At 36.9% G+C, this 20615-nt stretch overlaps 5 protein-coding genes and 1 non-coding gene across 8 annotated transcripts; 5 read left to right on the top strand and 1 right to left on the bottom strand.

Moving 5' to 3' along the window:
* The first annotated feature begins 125 nt into the window (after positions 1-125).
* On the top strand, positions 126-18262 carry LOC105952086 (polyadenylate-binding protein RBP47). 2 transcript variants are annotated; one of them, XM_012975591.2, is made up of 6 exons: positions 126-668; positions 1424-1898; positions 2581-2612; positions 2703-2833; positions 3525-3621; positions 4419-4744. In XM_012975591.2, the coding sequence occupies exons 1-6, from the start codon at positions 357-359 to the stop codon at positions 4521-4523; spliced, it is 1152 nt and encodes a 383-aa protein (XP_012831045.1). In that variant the 5' UTR covers positions 126-356; the 3' UTR covers positions 4524-4744. The 2 variants fall into 2 exon arrangements, with proteins under 2 accessions (XP_012831045.1, XP_088670232.1); XM_088814106.1 differs by lacking the exon at positions 4419-4744 and adding an exon at positions 18194-18262 and having other exon boundaries at positions 183-668.
* LOC105952000 (putative carboxylesterase 12) lies at positions 6380-7627 on the top strand. The gene has a single exon (XM_012975497.2). The coding sequence runs from the start codon at positions 6506-6508 to the stop codon at positions 7571-7573; it is 1068 nt and encodes a 355-aa protein (XP_012830951.2). The 5' UTR covers positions 6380-6505; the 3' UTR covers positions 7574-7627.
* Positions 8632-8704, bottom strand: TRNAA-AGC (transfer RNA alanine (anticodon AGC)). Its single transcript has one exon. It is a non-coding gene; the product is annotated as a tRNA-Ala (tRNA).
* Positions 9681-13057, top strand: LOC105952087 (peptide methionine sulfoxide reductase (Protein of unknown function DUF829, transmembrane 53)). Its single transcript, XM_012975592.2, has 7 exons — positions 9681-10291; positions 10865-10922; positions 11184-11264; positions 11350-11385; positions 11478-11717; positions 12034-12175; positions 12326-13057. Exons 1-7 carry the CDS (start codon positions 10113-10115, stop codon positions 12769-12771), a joined length of 1182 nt encoding a protein of 393 aa, XP_012831046.2. The 5' UTR covers positions 9681-10112; the 3' UTR covers positions 12772-13057.
* On the top strand, positions 13937-17283 carry LOC105952088 (B3 domain-containing protein Os01g0234100). Of its 2 annotated transcripts, XM_088813643.1 has the most exons (7): positions 13937-14308; positions 14383-14466; positions 15356-15390; positions 15500-15644; positions 15751-15957; positions 16193-16283; positions 16380-17283. In XM_088813643.1, exons 1-7 carry the CDS (start codon positions 14240-14242, stop codon positions 17102-17104), a joined length of 1356 nt encoding a protein of 451 aa, XP_088669769.1. In that variant the 5' UTR covers positions 13937-14239; the 3' UTR covers positions 17105-17283. The 2 variants fall into 2 exon arrangements, with proteins under 2 accessions (XP_088669769.1, XP_012831049.2); XM_012975595.2 differs by lacking the exons at positions 15356-15390; positions 15500-15644 and having other exon boundaries at positions 13952-14308.
* On the top strand, positions 18202-20434 carry LOC148765096 (B3 domain-containing protein Os01g0234100-like). The gene is made up of 5 exons (XM_088814107.1): positions 18202-18357; positions 18800-18910; positions 19016-19222; positions 19334-19415; positions 19499-20434. Exons 1-5 carry the CDS (start codon positions 18301-18303, stop codon positions 20164-20166), a joined length of 1125 nt encoding a protein of 374 aa, XP_088670233.1. The 5' UTR covers positions 18202-18300; the 3' UTR covers positions 20167-20434.
* The last annotated feature ends 181 nt before the right edge of the window (positions 20435-20615 follow it).

The following is a 20615-nucleotide window of genomic DNA, read 5'->3' as shown; positions in this document are numbered from 1 at the left end:
CAGCAAGCTACGGTCAGATCTGAAAACACAAGTGGGGCCCACACTTCACCACCGCGTAATTACTGGACCCACCGCTTACAACTCTTCCAGATCGACGGTCCAGATCAACTCTCACTGTTCACCGACGGTGTGGATTCAAACGTTGAAATCCCCTTTAGATCCGTCCCTCTTGCCCCTCCCCATTTTATCATCAGCCGTCTTCTCAGAATCTCTCTCTCTCTTTCTCTCTCTTCTTTCTCTCTCTCTCTCTCCTCTGAAATCTGGTTTCTAGGATCAGATAGAGATATACCTACACCTACACACACGCACTCGCGAGAAAAATTTCGAACTCGGAGTGAGGGAGAGAGAGAGAGAAAATGAACGGCGGAGATTTGAATCAGCAGCAACAACAACAGCAACAACAACAGCAGCAGCAGATTCAGCACCAGCAATGGTTGGCGATGCAGCAGTACCAGCAGCAGTGGCTGGCTATGCAGCAGCAGCAGCAGATGATGTACAACCAGCATTACGTGCCGTACTACCACCAGCAGCAGCCGCAAGTTCAGCCGCCGAAGCAGAATAGTCAGATTCAGAACTCCGGCGAAGATAACAAGACGATCTGGATCGGAGATCTACAGCAGTGGATGGACGAAGGCTATCTCCAAACTTGTTTTTCCCCATCCGGAGAGGTATAAATTGTTTTTTTTGGTTTTTTTTTCTTAGGTTATTTACGAATAATTTTATGTATAATAAATATTTGTTTTGGCAATGTGTGTTTAGCGTGGAGATTAATTGTTGAGTGGGTAGTAATTAGTGTTGTCAATTTAGGGCTAATTGCGTGTTTTGGCCGTAGGATTTGGAAAATAACTTGATTGAAGTAAATGCCTGAATTTCCTGTGCAATTTGGTTGATCTGTGTATTTTAGTCTTGGGAGATTCTGCTTTGTGTAATCTGCTATGTGCTTTTTGTTCGTCAATCACGTTGGTACTGACTTCAGGACCGAAATCTCGGAAAGAGTTTCAAAATCTGCTTTGTGTTTAGTGACCTCGATTCTTTCTTTAATTTGTTTTTCATGGTTTGATGTTTCTGAATGCATAAATGTATTAGCTAAGCTAAATACACGTTGTGCTAACTCATGGCACTATCGTATTTGAAAGTGCCTACCTTGAATGGGTAAACGAGAAGATTGAATGGATAAATTATCAATTGTTAGAATACAAGGAGCCATCTTTATGTATGAAAAATCCGTACTTGACTGCTTACATGAGCATTAGAGAGTTCAATTTGAAGAAAAAACCCGAAGATTTAATAATTATGCTGCGAGTTTTGCATTATTTTCTTTTGATTCTCTCTGTATGTTTTGGATATTATTACCTTTTTGCAACAGTTATGATTTTTTGATACGACTGGTGTATTTGATAGCTTTTGACATCCATATATGCAGGTCCATTCTGTTAAGATAATCCGCAATAAACATACTGGTCAATCAGAGCGATATGGATTCATTGAGTTCGTTTCTCATTCAGTAGCGGAGAAAGCTCTGCAGAGCTACAATGGCACCGCGATGCCCAATTCAGATCAATTCTTCCGCTTAAACTGGGCAGCCTTTAGCGCCGGTGATAGGCGCCCTGAATCTGGTTCTGATTTGTCGGTTTTTGTTGGAGATTTAGCTACTGATGTTACTGATGATCTCTTACATGATACCTTCGCTAGTAGGTACCCATCTGTCAAAGGGGCAAAAGTGGTAATTGATCCCAACAATGGCCGCTCGAAAGGTTATGGATTTGTCAGGTTTGGTGATGAAAATGAGAAGTCTAGAGCCATGACTGAGATGAATGGTGTGTACTGCTCTAGTAGGCCTATGCGAATAGGTGTTGCCACCCCTAAAAGACCTTCACCACAGCAATATTCTTCACAAGGTACAGTATCATATTCCTATGATTTTGTTTCCTGAAAATTTTCCATTATTTACATCCGTGACAGTTTTTCGGCATGAATATACTAACATGTAACATGTATGTATCGTGTTCCATGATTTGTTGCGATCCATTTCACTCTATGTTCCTAAGTATTTGGCTGGTTTAAACTGATCAAAGTTCTTTCGTGGCTTACTGTACTAATTTGCTTCATGATTATATATATCCCTCTGTTTGTGACGATCCTTATCAATATGCACGTTCTATATTCTGCTCCATAATGTGCATGTTTGTGTGTTTTATATAATTATATTAAGCAAATAGAACAATTATTGAATTACGTACTGTATGTACATGACATGAACTTAATTAATCTTCTCTGTTAGTATGTAATTGATTTTCTTTCTTGTGAAAGAGTAAATGAGAATGCAAAGCCTTTTATCCTCCACTTGTCGTTACTATTATCTACTTCCGAAATTATATACAGCATCCAAGTTTTCCTAATTTAGTCTTTCCACCATGCTCTCGTCCTTCTTCTGATTCAAATTAATAAGACGTCTTCTTTATGGAGTCATATTATATGTGCTATTGATTGATTTTTTCGACATTTGTTCAACAAATATTACTTATTTTCTTACTGTGGTCTTGGCTTATGGATATGTATCAAATGTTGCTGTGCTCTTAGGTCAGTCAGAGAACGATTCATCTAACACAACAGTAAGTCCATTTTCCGTTCTAGAAGTTGGTTATCAGAACTTTCATATTATTTATTATTATTAATAACCCGATTCTTCTGTATTTGTTTAGATATTTGTGGGAGGGCTTGACTCTGATGTCACTGATGAAGATCTCAGAGAGTCTTTCATTCCATTTGGCGAGGTTGTCTCTGTCAAAATACCATCTGGAAAGGGATGTGGGTTTGTACAATTTGCAAACAGGTAACTAACTATTTGTTGTCATTTGTTAGTGAAAATAAGAACAATCATCATTCTTATGAAATAATAATAAAAAAAAAAAGGGATTGCTTATTTTCAAGTGCAATGTGTCACCTAATGAGAGGGTATTTGTGTTTTTGAATTTGCCGAGAACATTTGACCTTTCTTTTTGCAAGATGCATTCTTGCATCCAAAGAAGTGGAGTATCAAAATGCCAATCCATTTTGATGATTTCACTAAAGAAGAAATTCTGAGATTTGGAATATCAAAATAGTAGTTGGGTCATTTCATCACTCAGTTGATGCTCCTCATTGGAGCATCAAAATGGGTTATCAAATGACCCAACCGCCATTTTCATGCTCAAAGTTTTAAAATCTCTACACCAATGAAGTCATCAAAATGCGTTGCATTCTAAGTTCCACCTCCTTGGATGTAAAAATGCATCCTAGAGAAAAAGAAGGCATCAAATGTGAGTTTGAACTTGCGAATTCAACACCCATTTACAAGTGGACGTGTGGCAATTAAATAATAAACTGGAAGATTTGTAGCTGTGAACATATACGAATTTGTGAACTACTTTCTATCAAGTATGAGGTGAACGATTGAAAAAATAGTATCCGTCTTGGCTTAAATGCTCAAGATTCATGGTTTTAATGCGACCATGGCATAACCCATTCAATTTTCCGTTCAACAGAAACAGTGCGGAGGATGCAATCCAAAGATTAAACGGGGCAGTTATTGGCAAGCAGACCGTTCGTCTTTCTTGGGGTCGAAGTCTGGGTAACAGACAGGTAAAAACTCTCGACTTTTTAACTTGAAGTTTTTTTTTCTTGGACAATTGCTTATAATGTTAATTAAAAGGTGCTGGGCTTTATAATAAATAGGTCCTTATATCTTGATGGCTTTAATCAATCTCTTAAGGTCTTGTTTGGGAATAAGAATAGAACTTGAATAGATAGTATAAACAAGGTTTATCAAATGTCTGGGGTTTATATCTGTAGCTCATTATTAAAAACGGACACGTAATTTAATCAAGCATATGAATGACATTGAGTCCAACCTTAACCCGCTACTATATTTACACAATCTTATGCATGCAAGAATTATATTCCCAAACAAGGCCTAAGAGTTTGGAACCATTAGCCAAAAAGAAGATAACCGAGTTCAGTAGTATAAGTACCTGAATTATATGCTAGACCAACTAATACCTTAGGGCCTCGTTTGGTTGCCGAAATAGGATTAGGTAAGATAATATTATGTACTCTTATGATAACCCAGTTGTATAGGGGATCAGTTCAATATATAATTCATCAATAAACCAATCAAGATAATTTTTTTTCCCTTAATTTTGAGACGTTCCAAAAAGTTATCGAACTAATCAAATATCAAATAAAGTCCAATTATTTAATTAATCGTGATTCTCTTACCAACCAAACAAGATCTAAAGAGAAAGTTGAACCTTTGTTTCCTCAAAATATGATCAACAGAAACTATGGAGATTTGTACTTTACCGAGTATGCTGTCTTTTTTCTTCACGCCCGTTATTAAATAATCAATCTGATTATTAATAAACTATCTCTTGAATCAGTGGAATGGGAATTATAACGGAAGGCAAGGTTACGGTGGATACGGAAACGCTGGTGCAGCGGCTTATGGCGCGTCTTCAAACGGTTATGGCAACCATGAGCAGTAGTTGCGGTAAGTTAAATCTCCAAAGCTCTATGTGTTGAGCTTTAATTACTATTAGTGACTTGAAATGAAACTTTAAATTCTGTAGTCTGTGACATGATCAGTATTGTAGCTGGATTGATTATCACTTTAGACGAGACTTTTTTTAATTTTTTTTTCTTTTTTTTTTAATGGGATTAAGATTCGAAATTTTGACTTTGAAGAGCTTGTGTGATTTTTTTTCAATTCTTGCTAATTATTCGTTCTTTTTAGGTTTCGTTATGCTAACTTGTTACATACCGGTTTGGTGTATTATATGTTAAATTATAAAATTATTCAGTTTCTGACGGACTTTCCCTTTAATCACATTTCGGTTTGTTTGAGGGAATTAAGCGCTGAAATGCTGAATAAATATGATTTAGATAGGTATACTATGGGTATATACACGATTAGTCGTTCAATGATGAATGTTAATCGACACTCCAAATCTCGTACGTTCATCGACAGTTTCTGGTGTTGGATTGATTTTCTTCGTGGACAGAGAGCCCTTTTCAAGTATTATTTCCAAAATGGAAGAAATAGAAGTTAACTGTAGCTGAAAATCTTTATGGTTTTGAGAAACACCGATATCGTCGATCCATAATAACCCCGAGGGAAATTTCTCAAAATCATATAATTGAATAACAAATGAACGTTTTATGCAAAGAAGCAATAAATTTGGAAGTGATTTCTATTATGTGGCTAGAAAATGAAGAAAAAAAAAAAAATCAAACCTTGTTTCTTCTTGTTCGTCATTCTTCGAAAATGGTTCTTTCCTATTTTTCTTTTGCTTTATTCGTTTTCTACGCCTTTTCTCTTACTTTTCTTTGTCCTTGTTTGCTTTGTTTGTATTGATTGTATTGATTCATGAGTTTTTTTTTTTGCTTACGCCTTCCTTTCTTCCTTTTCCATTCGTTTTTTTACAGAAAAATAACTAATAGTTGAGTTTTGAATCGTAACGGGCAAGAGAAAGAGAAAAAGAGGAGAGAGGAAGTAAAATGGAAGAGAAAAAAATAAATAATTAAACAATTTAGGGTCTAAATTGCATCTAAAACATCTGAATTAGAGATTGATAAGCAAGCATATAAAACATAGGTAAATTCCATTTTCCTCCCTTGTATTCTGGTTTGATATCACTTTACTTTCTTCTACTCTCGATTGCATCGATTTGTCCCCATGTACTTGAAAAATTATCTCAATGTGACCCTCGCCGTTAGTTTTCAGACATTTGACCTTAACACCGTTTGATCTAAGTCTGAGAATTTCAAAAAAACTACCCCTCCCAGTCTAAATAATTATTAAAAAAAAAAAAAGTAAATTGAGGCTGTTGTCGTTGACTATGCTTTCTTGTTGTCTTAAATTTATAATATTTTTTTTAATAATTATTTAAAGTGGGAGGGGAGGCGTTTTTGTAATTTCAGAACTCAGATTAAACGTTGTTAAGACCAAATGTCTGACAACTAACAGTCAGGGCAACATTGAGACATTTTTTCAAATACAGATTAATACAACAAAGAGTAGAAGGGGTAAAATGATACTAAATCAAAGTACCAGGGAAAAAAGTGGAATTTACCATAAAACATATATAGAAACTTATCCACACTTTTAAATTTGCAAAATGAATGAATGTGCAATTAGGGGAATACGATGCTACACCCGGTGATTTTCACCGGGTGGCTCTTTTCTTGACATGTGTCCTTATTTATTTATTTTATAATTATATTTCTAAAACTCATTTGGCCATAACTGAACCCATAGTGAAAATCTTATTAATTAGGGTGCCTGGTTATATTCACCGGGTGTAGCATAGAATTTCCCGTGCAATTACCCCAAATTTTAAAGAATCACGGTTATTTTGGAATAAAATTCAATACTCCAATATGACTTATCCAATTCCTGCCTCTCACTAATTTTATGTCTCCTCTCTCTCTCTCTCTTCTTTCTCTCTCTAAAACACTGCAATAAGCCATGTTCTTCTTACTGTCAAAAAAAGCCATGTTCTTCTTGCTACTAATTCTCGCCTTTTCCCATTCACTTCCCACCGAAGCAACCGCCGCCGCCGCCGGAAACTCCACCGAAGAAGCCATCCTCTACGACATTTACCCCTTCATTAGAGTGTACAAAGACGGCAGAGTACAAAGATTCATCGGCCAAGATTTCTCTCCGCCCTCAACCGATCCTGCCACCGCCGTCCGCTCCAAAGACGTCGTCTTTTCAACAAACCCCAACCTCTCCGCCAGGCTCTACCTCCCCGCCGCCGCCTTCTCCTCCAACAAGAAAAAACTCCCGCTCCTCATCTACTTCCACGGCGGCGGGTTCTTCACGGAATCCGCCTTCTCTCCCACCTACCACCGCCACCTGAACTCCCTCGTCGCCAAATCCAACATCGCCGCCGTGTCGGTCAACTACAGGCTCGCCCCGGAGCACCCCCTCCCCGCCGCCTACCAAGACTCATGGCTGGCGCTCAACTGGACACTCTCCCACTCCGCCGCCGGCGCCGCCGCCGAACCCTGGCTCAACAACCACGCCGACTTCCAACGCGTCTACTTGGGCGGAGACAGCGCCGGCGGCAACATAGCACACCACATCTCCACCCGGGTCGGGTCGGAGAACCCATACCCGAGCGTAAAATTCGGCGGCATGTTCCTAAACTGCCCTTACTTCCTCGGAAAGAAACCCGTCGGCAACGAACTGTCACCCGAGTACAGCTACGCGGAAACGCTGATGAAGAAACTGTGGGTCCACGCGTACCCGAACAGCCCGGCGGGTCTGGACGACCCGCTGGTGAACCCGGGTATGGATCCGGGTCTGAAGCGGGTCGGGTGCAAACGGGTCCTCGTCTACGTGGCGGGGAACGATGTGCTGAGATTTAGGGGTTGGTTTTACAAAGAGAGGTTGCAAAAGAGTTTGTGGGGTGGTGAAGTGAAAGTTGTGGAAGTTGAAGGTGAAAACCATGTCTTCAATTTGATTAACCCTACTACCCCTAAAGCTATCTCCATGCTTAATGTTTTAGCTAATTTTCTCAATCATCATTGATTAATTGATATTAATTAATTAATTAATTAATCTCTTCTTTTTTTCTTGAAGAAATAAGTAGTTATTATTTATATATATATATATATATATATATATATATATATATATATATATATATATATATATATATATGTATGCAATGAGATATATATAAACTTGGAATTATTATGTACTTGATGGTGCAATATTTGCATAAATATCGGGAAAATTCATCCGTCGTCGGCGGCGATGGACAAGAGACGGTGGAATAAAGATGAAAGAGAGAGAATTCAAGAGAAAGTATCGAGAGTGTGTTCTTGATTGTAATTGTGAACGTAACCTTAATAGGGTTTCGTACAATTTGTTTTATATAGGGAGCCATTTATGGATTTTTTTTTCGTAATTTACAATCGCTGGCTATTCTTGTCTATGATTTATTATGATTGCTTCAATCAACGATTCTTCTTTATTTAACCGTGGAAATTGATCTCGCGCCCACAAGGGAAGTGTTGGTGCGAGCTCTTTAATCAACTTCGGTTAATCGCGATCGACTTCGTTCGAGCGAAGCTTCTTGGTTCATCGAAGCAAGTTCTTGATCTTTCAAGACGAGCTCTTGGCCCATCTTTATTTCCATTTTATCCCATTACGTCGAGAAGATGGGGGTATGGCCAATGCCTGCAGATTGACCCCATTGTATTTATTTTTATTATTATTATTTTTAAAATTTATTTATGTAGGAATAAGTGTATTGTAGTGAAGTTGGTGGTGACAGCTTTTGCTTATTTAATTTTGGATGTTCGTTAAGAACGTGTGTGGTCCCTTCAATATTTGTCCGAATTTAGCTTTTGAGTACTTTTTGTCACTTTATTGTTTGCAGCTTGATTTTAATTAATGGGAGATGATATATAGTGACCAGCCATGCATGCAACGTGTACACACTAGTTTCCACAAATTTTTGACCTATGTCCCTATCTATTATTATTAGTATTAACTAGAATTTTCAATTCTAATTGCATGCATGTGACTTGCACCAACTTACCACCTCCGGAACCAGTTGAGCAAAATCTAAATAAATAAATTGGAGATGCGGGGTATCGATCCCCGTACCTCTCGCATGCTAAGCGAGCGCTCTACCATCTGAGCTACATCCCCTTGACTATTTCATGCATGTGACTCGATTATTATATATGCATATACTAATTGGTGAAGTTATACACTACATCAGGTAAGGTATATATATGTAGAGACGATCTTAAATAACCATCAACTAAGCACACAAACACATGGGTGCGTGTGTGTGATTATGTATAGATTTATGATTAACAATTAGTCGGTGTTAATATCCGAGTGGAGCAAAATATGGAAGTGATCCCACCTTATAAATTTTATCATATTCCAAATCTTATAATAAGTTATAACTAAAAGTTTCTCCAACTTAATTATTCTCAACAAATTTCATTTTTTTTCCCCAAAAAGTGCACATCAATTTTTTATAGTATCTAATAAAATAACATGGTAGAAAGTTTACCTAAAAAAGATCTTAGAGAATCATATGAGGTCGGTGTTAGGTCAGAGATGGTGCAAGATCAGTCAGCATCTTTTAAGACCTCCTTCCGAGCCCAATTCACCCAGTTGTCGGAAAGCTCACCAAACACCGGATTTAGGGAATAAACGAAAAAATTTCATGAAAGAGAGAGAATTCAAAAGATAGTATAGAAGTGTATTATTGAAGTAAAAATTGTGACCATAATCGGGAATTTACATTTGTTTATATAGGGAATCTCAAGGGTAGACATTTCCTATTTTAGAATATTTTCATTCGTGGAGATTTACATTGCAATTACCAATCCTAATTTACATGCTTTCTTTATCTATTTAGGGAGAATATCTTCGAATCTTCTTCTTCCACGACTCTCCTTGAGCTCGCCAGTCGCCACCTACCCCCTCCATCTCTCTTGCGTGTTTCGGATGAGCTGGTGAACTCTTTATCGAGGGGGCATCGTTTAGCAGGTTTGGTACTAATAATTTTTCTTCTGACGAGCTTCTAAAGAGGTCATGTCTTTGATGCGCATTGAGCATCTGAAGCCAATATATCTATCTTGACCGACATATTTTTGTCCTTATACAGTTAACGGGTTCTATGTCGGAAGTTTGGCCCAAACTTGCCGAACTGATAGTACATTTGGGCTTCAATTTACAAAGATAATGGACTAACATATTGTAACTTAAAATGGGCTTAATCTTGCAACCCTTGGCCCAAAACTAATAGTAATTAAAATACGCCGTGGTGCGCCTGTCCACAACGAATGTGGCGTATTTTAGTCGAGTGAGCTTGACTAAAATGCGCCAACGTGCGCATCGTCCGAGCTGGCACTTACCCAATCCCACTCGGCAATTCATCATCACCACCACCACCACCAAAGTCAATCATAAATTTTCGCTCTCCATTTTCTCTCTCTAGCCCTAACGGCCTTACCCCAACCCAACGGTCCTCAATCCAAAATCCTCATATATATACCTAGTAAATTCGGATATTCCGGCGAACTATTTTCCGGCGACGATGAGCGGAGGTGGGAGTTTCTACTGGGTGCGGAATCGTGGGGAAGAGTTTCAATCGAAGGGGATAATCGTGGTATTCGCGTGGGTTTCGATTACCGGAGCTCAGCTGAAGGAGTTCGTCGGCTTGTGCTCTTCTCTCGGATGGAATTCTCTTGTTTGCCGCTCTGATTATCTCAATCCGTACGTTGTTTTCTCACTAATTTATAATTTTTTTTTGTGTGTTTGTGTATGTGTGTGTGGATTGCGTTTGAAGCTGCACGAAGTTTACCGTTTTGAGCTAGTTGGTGTAGTAAACGAAGTAGAGTAGAGAATTGTAGCTTACTGTAAGTCGTTTTATGATTCAAGTGTAGACTTTGAAAATGGAGGTTGTGGGAGGAGAGCACTCTGTACTTGATGTGGATATCTGAGAAAGAGAGAAATTCTGAAGAACTATATCTAGGTTATACTAGAAATCCCCGATTATTGTGGCAATCGACTTGCTACAATCGAGCCTTCTCAGTACCGCTTTAGCTTCCATTATGACATGTTTTTACCAGTGTCAGTGCATACTTAAATCTTATTGACGAACTAAGTGATCGAATTATATTAAATCTGGCTCTTAACGGAAAGGGTTTGCGATTTAACAGATTAGTTGTTTTGTATGCTTAAGAATGGGGGCTGATAATCAGTTATGGCTTATAACCTGCATTTGCTTCAGTCTTCAGAACCGTACTTTAAACAAGTATCTGATGTTGGTGAGTTACGTTTTTGCAGATTCTTTCCTGACCGGGCCACATCACTTGCTTTTGCTGTCCTTAACGAACTTGCTAAGGTCAGTCTTATAGTACTTCTATATTAGTGGAAAGAAAACAAACTGAATGAAAAGCATATAGTTTCGACGTTTTCCTTATATCAAGTATTCTCGATGCTAAAATAGCATGTCAAATACAAATCTAAGCATGTTTCTCTCTATTGGCTTCCCAGTACTCGGTGAAAAGATTTGTCTTAAAACAGAGCTTGTATTGTTTGATCCATTCGTCTCGTGATAAACCTTGTATCGTTTTTTGCTTATTCTCTGAGATTGTGTATGTAGGAGCTTAGAGGTGGATTATGTCCTGTAGTCCTTGCAACCTTTTCTGGCGGTTCCAAAGCTTGCATGTATAAGGTCTTACAGGTAAAAGCAATATATAGTTGAAAAAAGTGTTCTCATTGCATATTCTGTCTGTGGTATTTAATAATCCCTTTTCCGATTCATGCAGATTATCGAAGGATGTGCAGAGGTGGAGCTTGATATGGTTAGAAATTTTCCCTTGGGCTTTACTTTATGAACCCGTTCGTGGTGGATAAGTAAACGTTTTTTTAATTACCTATCTATTGTTACATGAAGGAGGACAGTCGACTGGTTTCGAGCTGCATCTCAGGGCAGATTTATGATTCTGATCCTATAGAATTTACTAACGACTTGGGTGCTCGATTTGCTTTGCCTCACTCCATCCTCAAAATCCCTGGAACATCAAAGCTAGTTTCTTTGTTTGCGAAAGGTGTTACTTCGAGCTTGGATTCTTTATTTCTCACCAGGTTTGGATCTCAACGTGCAGAGTATTGGCAGACCCTTTACTCATCAGTCGTAAGTTCGGTTTTCCAAATTATCTAATTAGGCGTTGTTTGGTTGGGGAGATTAGTCATGATTAACTAAATAATTGGAATTTGTTTGATGTTTGGTACACACAATAACTTCTCGGCTCGACCCGCAAATATTATGTTTTCATGGCTTATCGCCTTTTAGTGAGCTTTTTTAATGGACCTTCCATGGTCAAATAATACAATTGAGTTTCATTAGATTATTCAATCGTATCTTGACAACCAAACAAGGCCTTACGTTATTATTATTATTATTTATTTTTTTGTTCTGACCCTTTTATTCATTTGATGTTTCTCTGTAGGGTTTGGGGGCTCCATTTCTTATTTTATGCTCGGATAATGACGATGTCGCTCATTTTTCAACGCTATGTACCTTTGTTCAGCGCTTACAGGATATGGGTGGTAACGTAAAAGTTGTAAGGAAAAGTGTATCTGCCCATCTAGGTTAGTTTCCATTCTACTCGTTGTCTGAATTGATTTAATTATGTGTAGCTTAGTGGCAAGTTATTACCTAAATGTCTTTTGATTCCGTAAGAGCTTCTTTCCTTTTTCTCTCCGCCATTTCAATTTACTCAATTATTTTCGTGTTGACAGATCACAACCACCACCACAGATCCGCTGTAACTGAGTTCCTCCAGCAGGCAGTTTCAGTATTCTCCGATAAAATCCAAAGACTCGGACAAAAATCCCACATAGACGATGAAATATCCGACCTGATATGCGACCTCCAAAACGCAGCAGTTGACTCAAACCAGAGTTTCCAAAGAGTTGCAGTTGGTCCAATGGACCACTTCTTCATTCCAAGCTCTTCATCGGAAACTTCCCCACAGAAAGAGACGAAAGACAGGTCATCACCTAATCGTACAATCCCTCGCATGTGCACAAACACTGTTCTCGGCCAAGTGCTTTTCGATGTGTGCGTTCCGAAAAATGTTGAAGGATGGGATATTAAATTCTCAGGCTCGTTGAACGGAGAACCCGTTGCTTCTGTTCGTAGAAGATCGCCCTTTAGTGGAATCAAACATAGATCAAGACTATAAAACAACTTTTTTGAGGTAAACAAAGTAAATAGAGCGTAAAAATCAAAAGTTAATTTTTGATGGAGTTTTGGATATGACCGTAGTTTATGGCAATTGGGGAGGGCTGTATAATAATTTCATGTAAAAAATCGGACATTTAACCGTCGGATACGAGAATTTGTGCTGCCTTTGCTTAGGTTTGTGCTGAATGAAGGTTTGTATGATGTATATGATACTTGTGTATGATGTATAATCTTGGTATAGTGTATGATACTTGTAGATATATATGAACATATTATTTGTGTGATGTGATGATGCTCTCATAATGTTTGTTCACTATTTTGTTTTAAAATTTAGGGAAAATTACGGCCACCCCTGAGTTATGGTCAAATTATGAAAAACCCTCTCCTGTTTGGGTAATTATAGCCAACCCTTAACTATGTATTATCTTGCAAAAAATCCCTCAAGAGGTAAATTTAGGGATATTAAATCGGTAGAACTTGACTGAAATTTTGGTACGTCAACATTTCATGCCGTTTATCAAAATAAATATACGATTTGGTTCGGTAAATAATCGAATTACATAAATTTTATGTAAAAATATTTAAAAGAGGGATGGCTGTAATTACTCAAACAAGAGGAATTTTTTTATAATTTGACCATACCTCATGGCGTGGCCGTAATTTGCCTAAAATTTAATAGGGTAAATTACAGTTATTCTCTAGATAAAGTCAAATTACGAAAAAAAATCATTATCGTTTTGGTAATTACAATTACTCCTCAATTATGAATTTTCTTACACGTCTACCCACGTCTACCCACCGTTATAGTGTCAAATTTAGTGGAATATTTTTTCTATATTATGTGATTGTACCCCTAAATTGAACGGAGTGGGTCGAAATCATTTCCTTCAAAAAATTTTGCTTTCGAAAGTGAAAAACTAATAACGCAAATTACGAAAAAAAAAAACAAGCATATTTGGGTAATTACAATCATTCTTCAACTATAAATTTTCTTACACATCCATAAGTCAAATTTAATAGAATCTTCCATATTGTAGGCAATATTCTCCAATTTCTTTCATTTACTAAGTGAAAGCCTAATACCAATTCTATTATAATAGCTTATTTAAAAAAAAAAATGATTTAATAAATGATTTAAAAAAGAAAAGAAGGCCGAATTCCTTAAAACAGTGAAATGTAAACAGTAGCTTTACAGAAAAATCAGTACTTGAAAGGGGCAGTCAAATCAAATCCCATCTGCACTCGATTATGTCTAAAAAAATTTGAAATTGAAATTGAAATTGGGAATTTCATACCGTTGATTTGCCTGCACACACACCAACATGGATGTGTGTGTGTGATTCAATCAAGAAAAAAGAAGAAAAAGGAAAGAAAATTAAAAAAAGAAAATCAGCAGCTCACTCTAAAATTAAAATCTGCGGTGTTTATGCTTCGGTTGACGGTTGTGAAATCCCAAACCAAAAACCATGGCTATATCTTCAAAAAATGATTCTAATCGAGACCCTCATTCTTCTTCTTCTTCTTCTAAGTCCAAGGTCTCTCTCTCTCTCTAGAAAAAAATGTATTTATATGAATTTGATTAGTGTATTTAATGATGTATGTATAACAGCTTAAGCAGAAGAATACATGGGAGTTTAAAAAACAGCTGGTGGAGAAGAGGCTAATCGATCTCGACAATATGCACAAGAAGAATGTGAGATTCTTCTTCTTCTTCTTCTTCTTCTTCTTCTTCTTCTTCTTCTTCTTCTTCTTTATTATGTATTTATTGCAGTAATTTTTTTTTTTCATATTGGGGTTTTATTTATTTAGCACCTATTTATTTACTCCAATTGTTGAAACAAAGAACAGAAAGAAACCCTAACTTATAAACCCTAATGTATTGAGGGATTTACATTATCAATTCAGTTGTTCGGCCTATGATATATTTATTCGATAAACCAGAGTTAACATTAAAGGTGGCAATTGATTCAATAATTGGGAGGGAATTGTAAAAATGGTACTTCGAAAACGGAACGAGGATGAAGAAACTAACGATGATTCTTTATCTTTCTTAACTGCTAAGAAAAATAGTAGAAGGATTTTCTTTTTTTTTTTCTTTTTTTTTTGTGTGAAAGTATGGAGTCTTTATATTTAGGCAAAATTGAGCTTCTATGTTTAAATGGTGTTCCGATTCTTATATTAATATCGTGAATACGAAACACACGTGTTTGAGGTGATGTAGTAAATTGTGTAGTTGATTTCGTTGATTGACGTTATTCAAATACGAGATGTAATGTGGTTTGAAATGTAGAATATTCTTGTTTGTATTCGAATTTGAAAATCAGTGATGTCGTATTGAATCTTGTGCTTTCGTATCGCAGCTGAATTTGTAAGTTAAAACTATTAATCGTTGGAATCAAACCCGTAAACGCGTAATTTTAATTTCCATTTGATCTTGAGATGAAAATAATAGTCTCTCGTATGTGATATGCGTGTTCTACCAGTGGATCCTTTGTTCACATTCGTTTCTATTCAATTTATTTTCCAATAAGATAGTTTGCTTCATTTCGCACTTACGATTTTTTATTATATTGATTGAGCAGAGTGATTCTGTAAGGATGGATAAGACTATCGTATGGTAAGTGCAAAATGCTATACGGAAATTCGAAAACTATTACCTCGTACTTGTTTTTTTTTTTTTTTTTTTATTATTTTTTTTTAAAAATCAATTTTCACTGTTCTTTTAGTTCCGAGTCCAAAGAGAAATCAACCACTGATCTCTCAAGCTCTACTATGCAACGAGCAGAAGAAATTCAAAAAAATCTCCCGGAACAATTTCCTAGTTTTGTGAAGCTGATGTCTAGATCACATGTAACTCAAGGATTTTGGTTGGTGAGTTCGAGTTGTGCCACGTGCCTCTAAAAACGAGCGGAAACAAAAATCTAGAGAATAAATTTAAAAAAATAATGATCGGGTTGAATTGATTTTTGAATTGTAGGGTGTACCGAGGCAATTTTGTGATGATTATCTACCGATGAAAGATGTGACAATAGTTTTGATCGGTGAAAATGAGAAAGAATTTGATACAAGGTACTTGGCTGCTAAAAACGGGCTAAGTGGTGGATGGAAATTTTTCGCCGCTGGACACAAATTGATCGAGGGTGATGCCGTCGTTTTTCAACTCATTGAGCCGTGCAAGTTTAAGGCAATTTTTTTATCGATACGTAATCTTATTACACACACGGTCTTGTTTTTTTTAATTTCTGATTTGATTTGTTTTGACAACGAAATTCAAATTCGTAGCTCTCATTTGAAGTTTATATTTCTCGATTCGCTGTGGTGGATTTCCATCTCATTTCGGGTTTTGGGTTTCGGGTTTCGGTTTGGAAATCCCTCAATTCAAAATGTACGCCAACTGTTTGTTGTTTTGTTTCGTAAAGGTATACATTGTGAGAGATAGAAGTTTATCAGAAGCCGATGGCGCTATAAGCCTTCTAAATCTAGATTCTAATCCCGACCCGATTAAACCATGTACGTATAATTCTCAACGTCTTAAATCTCATTTTCGTTTTATTTGCTCTACGCATTGATTTTCGTTTTTTACTACTATTTCACTTATCTTGTTAGTGAAAGTCGAAGAGCGAGAAGAAAATGCAGATATTAAAGAGACAACAACAACGAGTGATAAATATCCGGACCCTCTTGTTGAAGATAATAATCATCCGAAGAAAAAGAAGATGAAAAAAATTATTCGCAACACCGAGAATTCCAATGCGGAAATGTCCGACAGAATCAAATTCTCCGAATCGCCCCTCGATTTCAAAAGCGTGAAGTGCTTTCAAGATTTCAGCATCCACTTCAACGGCCTAATCCTCGACTCGGAGGTTCCTTCGCATCTTAAAACAAAGTACTACGAGCTATGCAAAAGTCAAAACACGTTTCTCCACGAAAACCTCCTCCAGGGGCTAAATAGTAAATTAGTCGCCGGAATGATCTCCGAGACGGTCAACATAGCGGATGCTGTGAGAGCGTGCCAAGCTAGCACGGCACACGAGCACTTGGAGAGTTGGGATAGAACTTTGAAAGCATTCGAGGATTTAGGCATGGCTGTTGGGCCCGTACGCGGTAGAATAAACGAGCTTGTGAGTCTCTACAGCGAGTCTCGAACGAAGATTATCGAGTCGATGAGGAATCAGAGGGATGAAGCTCAAGTAGTGATTAGGGGTTTGAGTGAGAGGCTTTCGATTGTGAGGAGTTGCGTCGAGAAATTAGATGCTGATATTGATGCTCTCGAGGCGAAAAACGAGAGTTTAGGGCTTGTTTTTGAGGAAATTGCTTCTGCTCCATGGTAAAACTAGTGAAAAAATTGCAGAAACTTCTTTTTGCCAAAAATTTTAGAAACAAAAGAAAAAAATGAAGAAAGAAAAAGGTAAAATGGATGTATATATTTTTGCACTTTGGTGTATAGGCTTTTATGTGTCTCTCTATCTGTGTTTTTGGAAAAGTGTTGGGGTGGTTATGTCATTAAAAATTGTTTGTCTAGGTTGATAATTAAATCAAAATATACTCCATTTGAAATATATTTTAAAAAAACAAATTACGGTAATCTCTGAGATAAGTTCAAATTGCAAAAAATATATTTTGTTTGGATAATTACTATTACCCATCAAATATGTATTGTCTTATGAAAAAACCATCATTCAATAGGAAAATTTGACGGCGTAATTCATAAGGATGAAAGTGTAAGATAATACATAGATGAGGGGTGGTTTTGTAATTACTCAAATACGATGAATTTTTTTTCATAATTTGAACATACCTCAAGGGAGTGACTGTAATTTGTCCACTATTAAATGTTCGTTTGAACTCGTTTGCTAACATAATGAACCGATTTGAACATATATTATTTTTCTTTCCGAGCTACATAGCTCTCTGCCCAAGATCTATTACTAAAAAAAAAAGTATATATATACAAAAAATTAAGCTACTCGAAATCAATTTATATTTACTGCAGATTGATTATTAGACGAGTTTTAGCTGTGGTGTTCGCCAAGGGTTTGAACCAACTTCACATACTTTAATGAAAATAAAATAGGGTGAATAGCACTTATCGCTTGTTGTTGAACTTTATGCATACGAACCCTTTATACTTTTAAAATAGTACACGAACCACTTGTATTTTAATATAAGCACATAATCAAATTCTTATAATTTCAAAAATTTCTTCTCCCTAACGAGCTATTTACGAGGTAGAATAGCGCAGGGAGTTTATGTGCTTATAGTAAAAGTACAAGGATGTCATATGTATAAAGTTAAAATTACAGGGATCATATGCTTATATTAAAAGTAAAGGGGGTCAAATGCACAAAACTTAAATAAATTATCTAGAGGAGTTAAATGCTATTTACCCTAAATAAATTATCCAAGAGTTTCCCCCGATTTGGAATGAGAATGAACAACTTTACAATACTTCAACAAAAAAAATCAGCAGCTCTTCTTCTAAACCCTAAGATCGACGCCATAAAAGCTCTTGTGAAGCTTCTCTTCAATGGCTGGTTCGAAACGAAGACGTGTTTCTTCTTCTTCTTCTTCTTCCGAATCCATGGTTTCTCTCTCTATCCTCTCTCTCTCTCTAGAAAATGCTAATCTTTTACTTATTTATTTGATTTAGTTTTTAATGCTTTATTTCTAACATGAACTTAGCTCCCAAACAAGGCCTACTGAAATGATTAGATCTATTGGATTTTCTACGTTGATTGATAATTTCGTGGGGTGTTTACATACATATTAAGTTGTATGTATATGCTATGCTATTTTCCCCAAATGATGTTGCTATTGGAGGAATATGAGATGAAAATTATGGTTTCAAAAATAAAATTTGTGTTTGGATTTTAAGATGGCTTCGGTTTGAGTTTCGTTTCCGGTTTCGGTTTCTTGAGTTGATTGGTTATATATGCCGTAAATACGAGTTTGTGATCGGGCAGCTTCGTAATTAATACGAGTAGGTACTTATTGCAACTAATTTCGTATCAATGCTTGCTGAGCAGGGAGACTCTGCTATGGATCGAGCGCGCGCGGTTCAAGCGAAATTGTCGCGACGCTTCCCTAGTTTTGTGAAGCTTATGCGCGTGTCGCACGTAACCGAACAATTTCGATTGGTGAGTTGTCGAAGTTGTGCACTACCGAAAAAAAAAGAAAAAGAAAAAAAAGAATTTAAAAAATTTCTCGCGTATATATAAAAATCTTGTTTTTGTAAATTGTAGTGTCTACCTAAGCTGTTTTGTGACGAACATCTACCGAAGCACGATGGTGTAATAGTTTTGTTGGATGAAAATCATAAATGGTATAATGGACGATACTCGGTGGAGAGATACGAACTAACTGGTGGATGGAGAAGTTTCTCAACCGACAACAAATTGCTCGAGGGAGATTTCTTGGTTTTTCAGTTGATCGAGCCGTGCAAGTTTAAGGTAGTTTCGTTTGATCGAACTTATTGCACGAATTTTCTTTAATTTGTTATTATTTTCTGTCCATTCTTTAATTTGTGTATTTTACGATTGTTTAATTTTGTTATCTGGGAGGTATACATTGTAAAAAATACAAGATTAACAAGAGTCGATGATGCAAATCAAGCCCGTTTTCATCGTAAGCCAATCGAGGAAGGTACGTGATTCCACCACATCTCAGTCTTGTTTTCGTTATTTGCCGGAATTTTTTTTTTTTGACGAATATTACAATTTTGCCAGACGAAGAAAATTCAGACCCCATTGAGGTAACTCGAGATAAATATCTCGAGCACCTATCACAAAAGAAGGAAAGATCGATTCCCGTTCGTAAGCCTGCTCGAGATGAATATGCCTACTCCAGCAACAGGTTCGGCACAAAAAGATCCTCGGAATATTCTATTGTCAGATTTAAAGACATTAAGGGGTTTAAAGATTTCAGAATGTACGTAGATGGCCAAATTCTCGACTCCGAAATACCAACTCGTTGTAGAGCAAAGTACTACGAGCTCTGCAAAAGTCAAGACATGTTTCTTCACGAAAAACTCGTACGGGGGCTTAACGGTAAATTAGCAGCCGGGATGATTTCGGAGACGGCCAAGATAGCTGATGCGATCAGGGCCGTCGATTCTATGACATGCCCCGCTCGAATGGATGGTTGGGATAAGACTTTGAAAGGTTTTGAGGAGTTGGGAATGGTGGTTGGGTTTCTACGTGTTAGAATACGTAAGCTGCTTCGTGTTTTTCGTGAATTTAGAGACGAAATTGATTTGAAGAGAATCGAGAGAGATGAAGCTGAAAAGGAGATGAGAGCTCTCAATGTGAGGATTGGAAAGATTGATGCCGAAATCGATGCTCTCGGTGGGAAAAACGAGCCCATTTTTAAGGAAATTGCTCGTGCTCCATGGTGAAAAGAGCTCTCAGAACCTTCATGTATGTATAATGTATGTATGTATGTATCTATCTATCCTTTTCCCCCCAATTTTGCTCTTTTTTTAATAACTTGTAAGGGCAAATTACGGCCACCTCTGAGTTATGGTGACCCTGAGTTATGGTCAAATTACGAAACTCCCCTTCTATTTGGGTTATTACCGTCACTCCCGTTTAACTATGTATTATCTTATCCAAACGAGAAGGGTTTTTTCGTAATTTAGAAATCAAGATGATTAGTTGCTTATATATATATGTTTCTTATCTTGATTCTTGATTGATAGTTGATGAAGATCAGGAAAATTATTTTAGAAATTAGAATTACGTCCACTTTCATTGTTAGAAAATTGGATGAAACTAGATGATATAACAAAAAGGAAGTACTATATTTGCAAATTTAAAATATTGATTTGTATGATGATTAAAATTA

This window comes from Erythranthe guttata, chromosome 14 (genome assembly GCF_056151865.1).
Source record: "Erythranthe guttata isolate IM_541 chromosome 14, IM_541, whole genome shotgun sequence".
In the NCBI taxonomy this organism is placed as follows: domain Eukaryota; kingdom Viridiplantae; phylum Streptophyta; class Magnoliopsida; order Lamiales; family Phrymaceae; genus Erythranthe; species Erythranthe guttata.
This window is presented reverse-complemented; position numbering and strand designations above follow the sequence as displayed.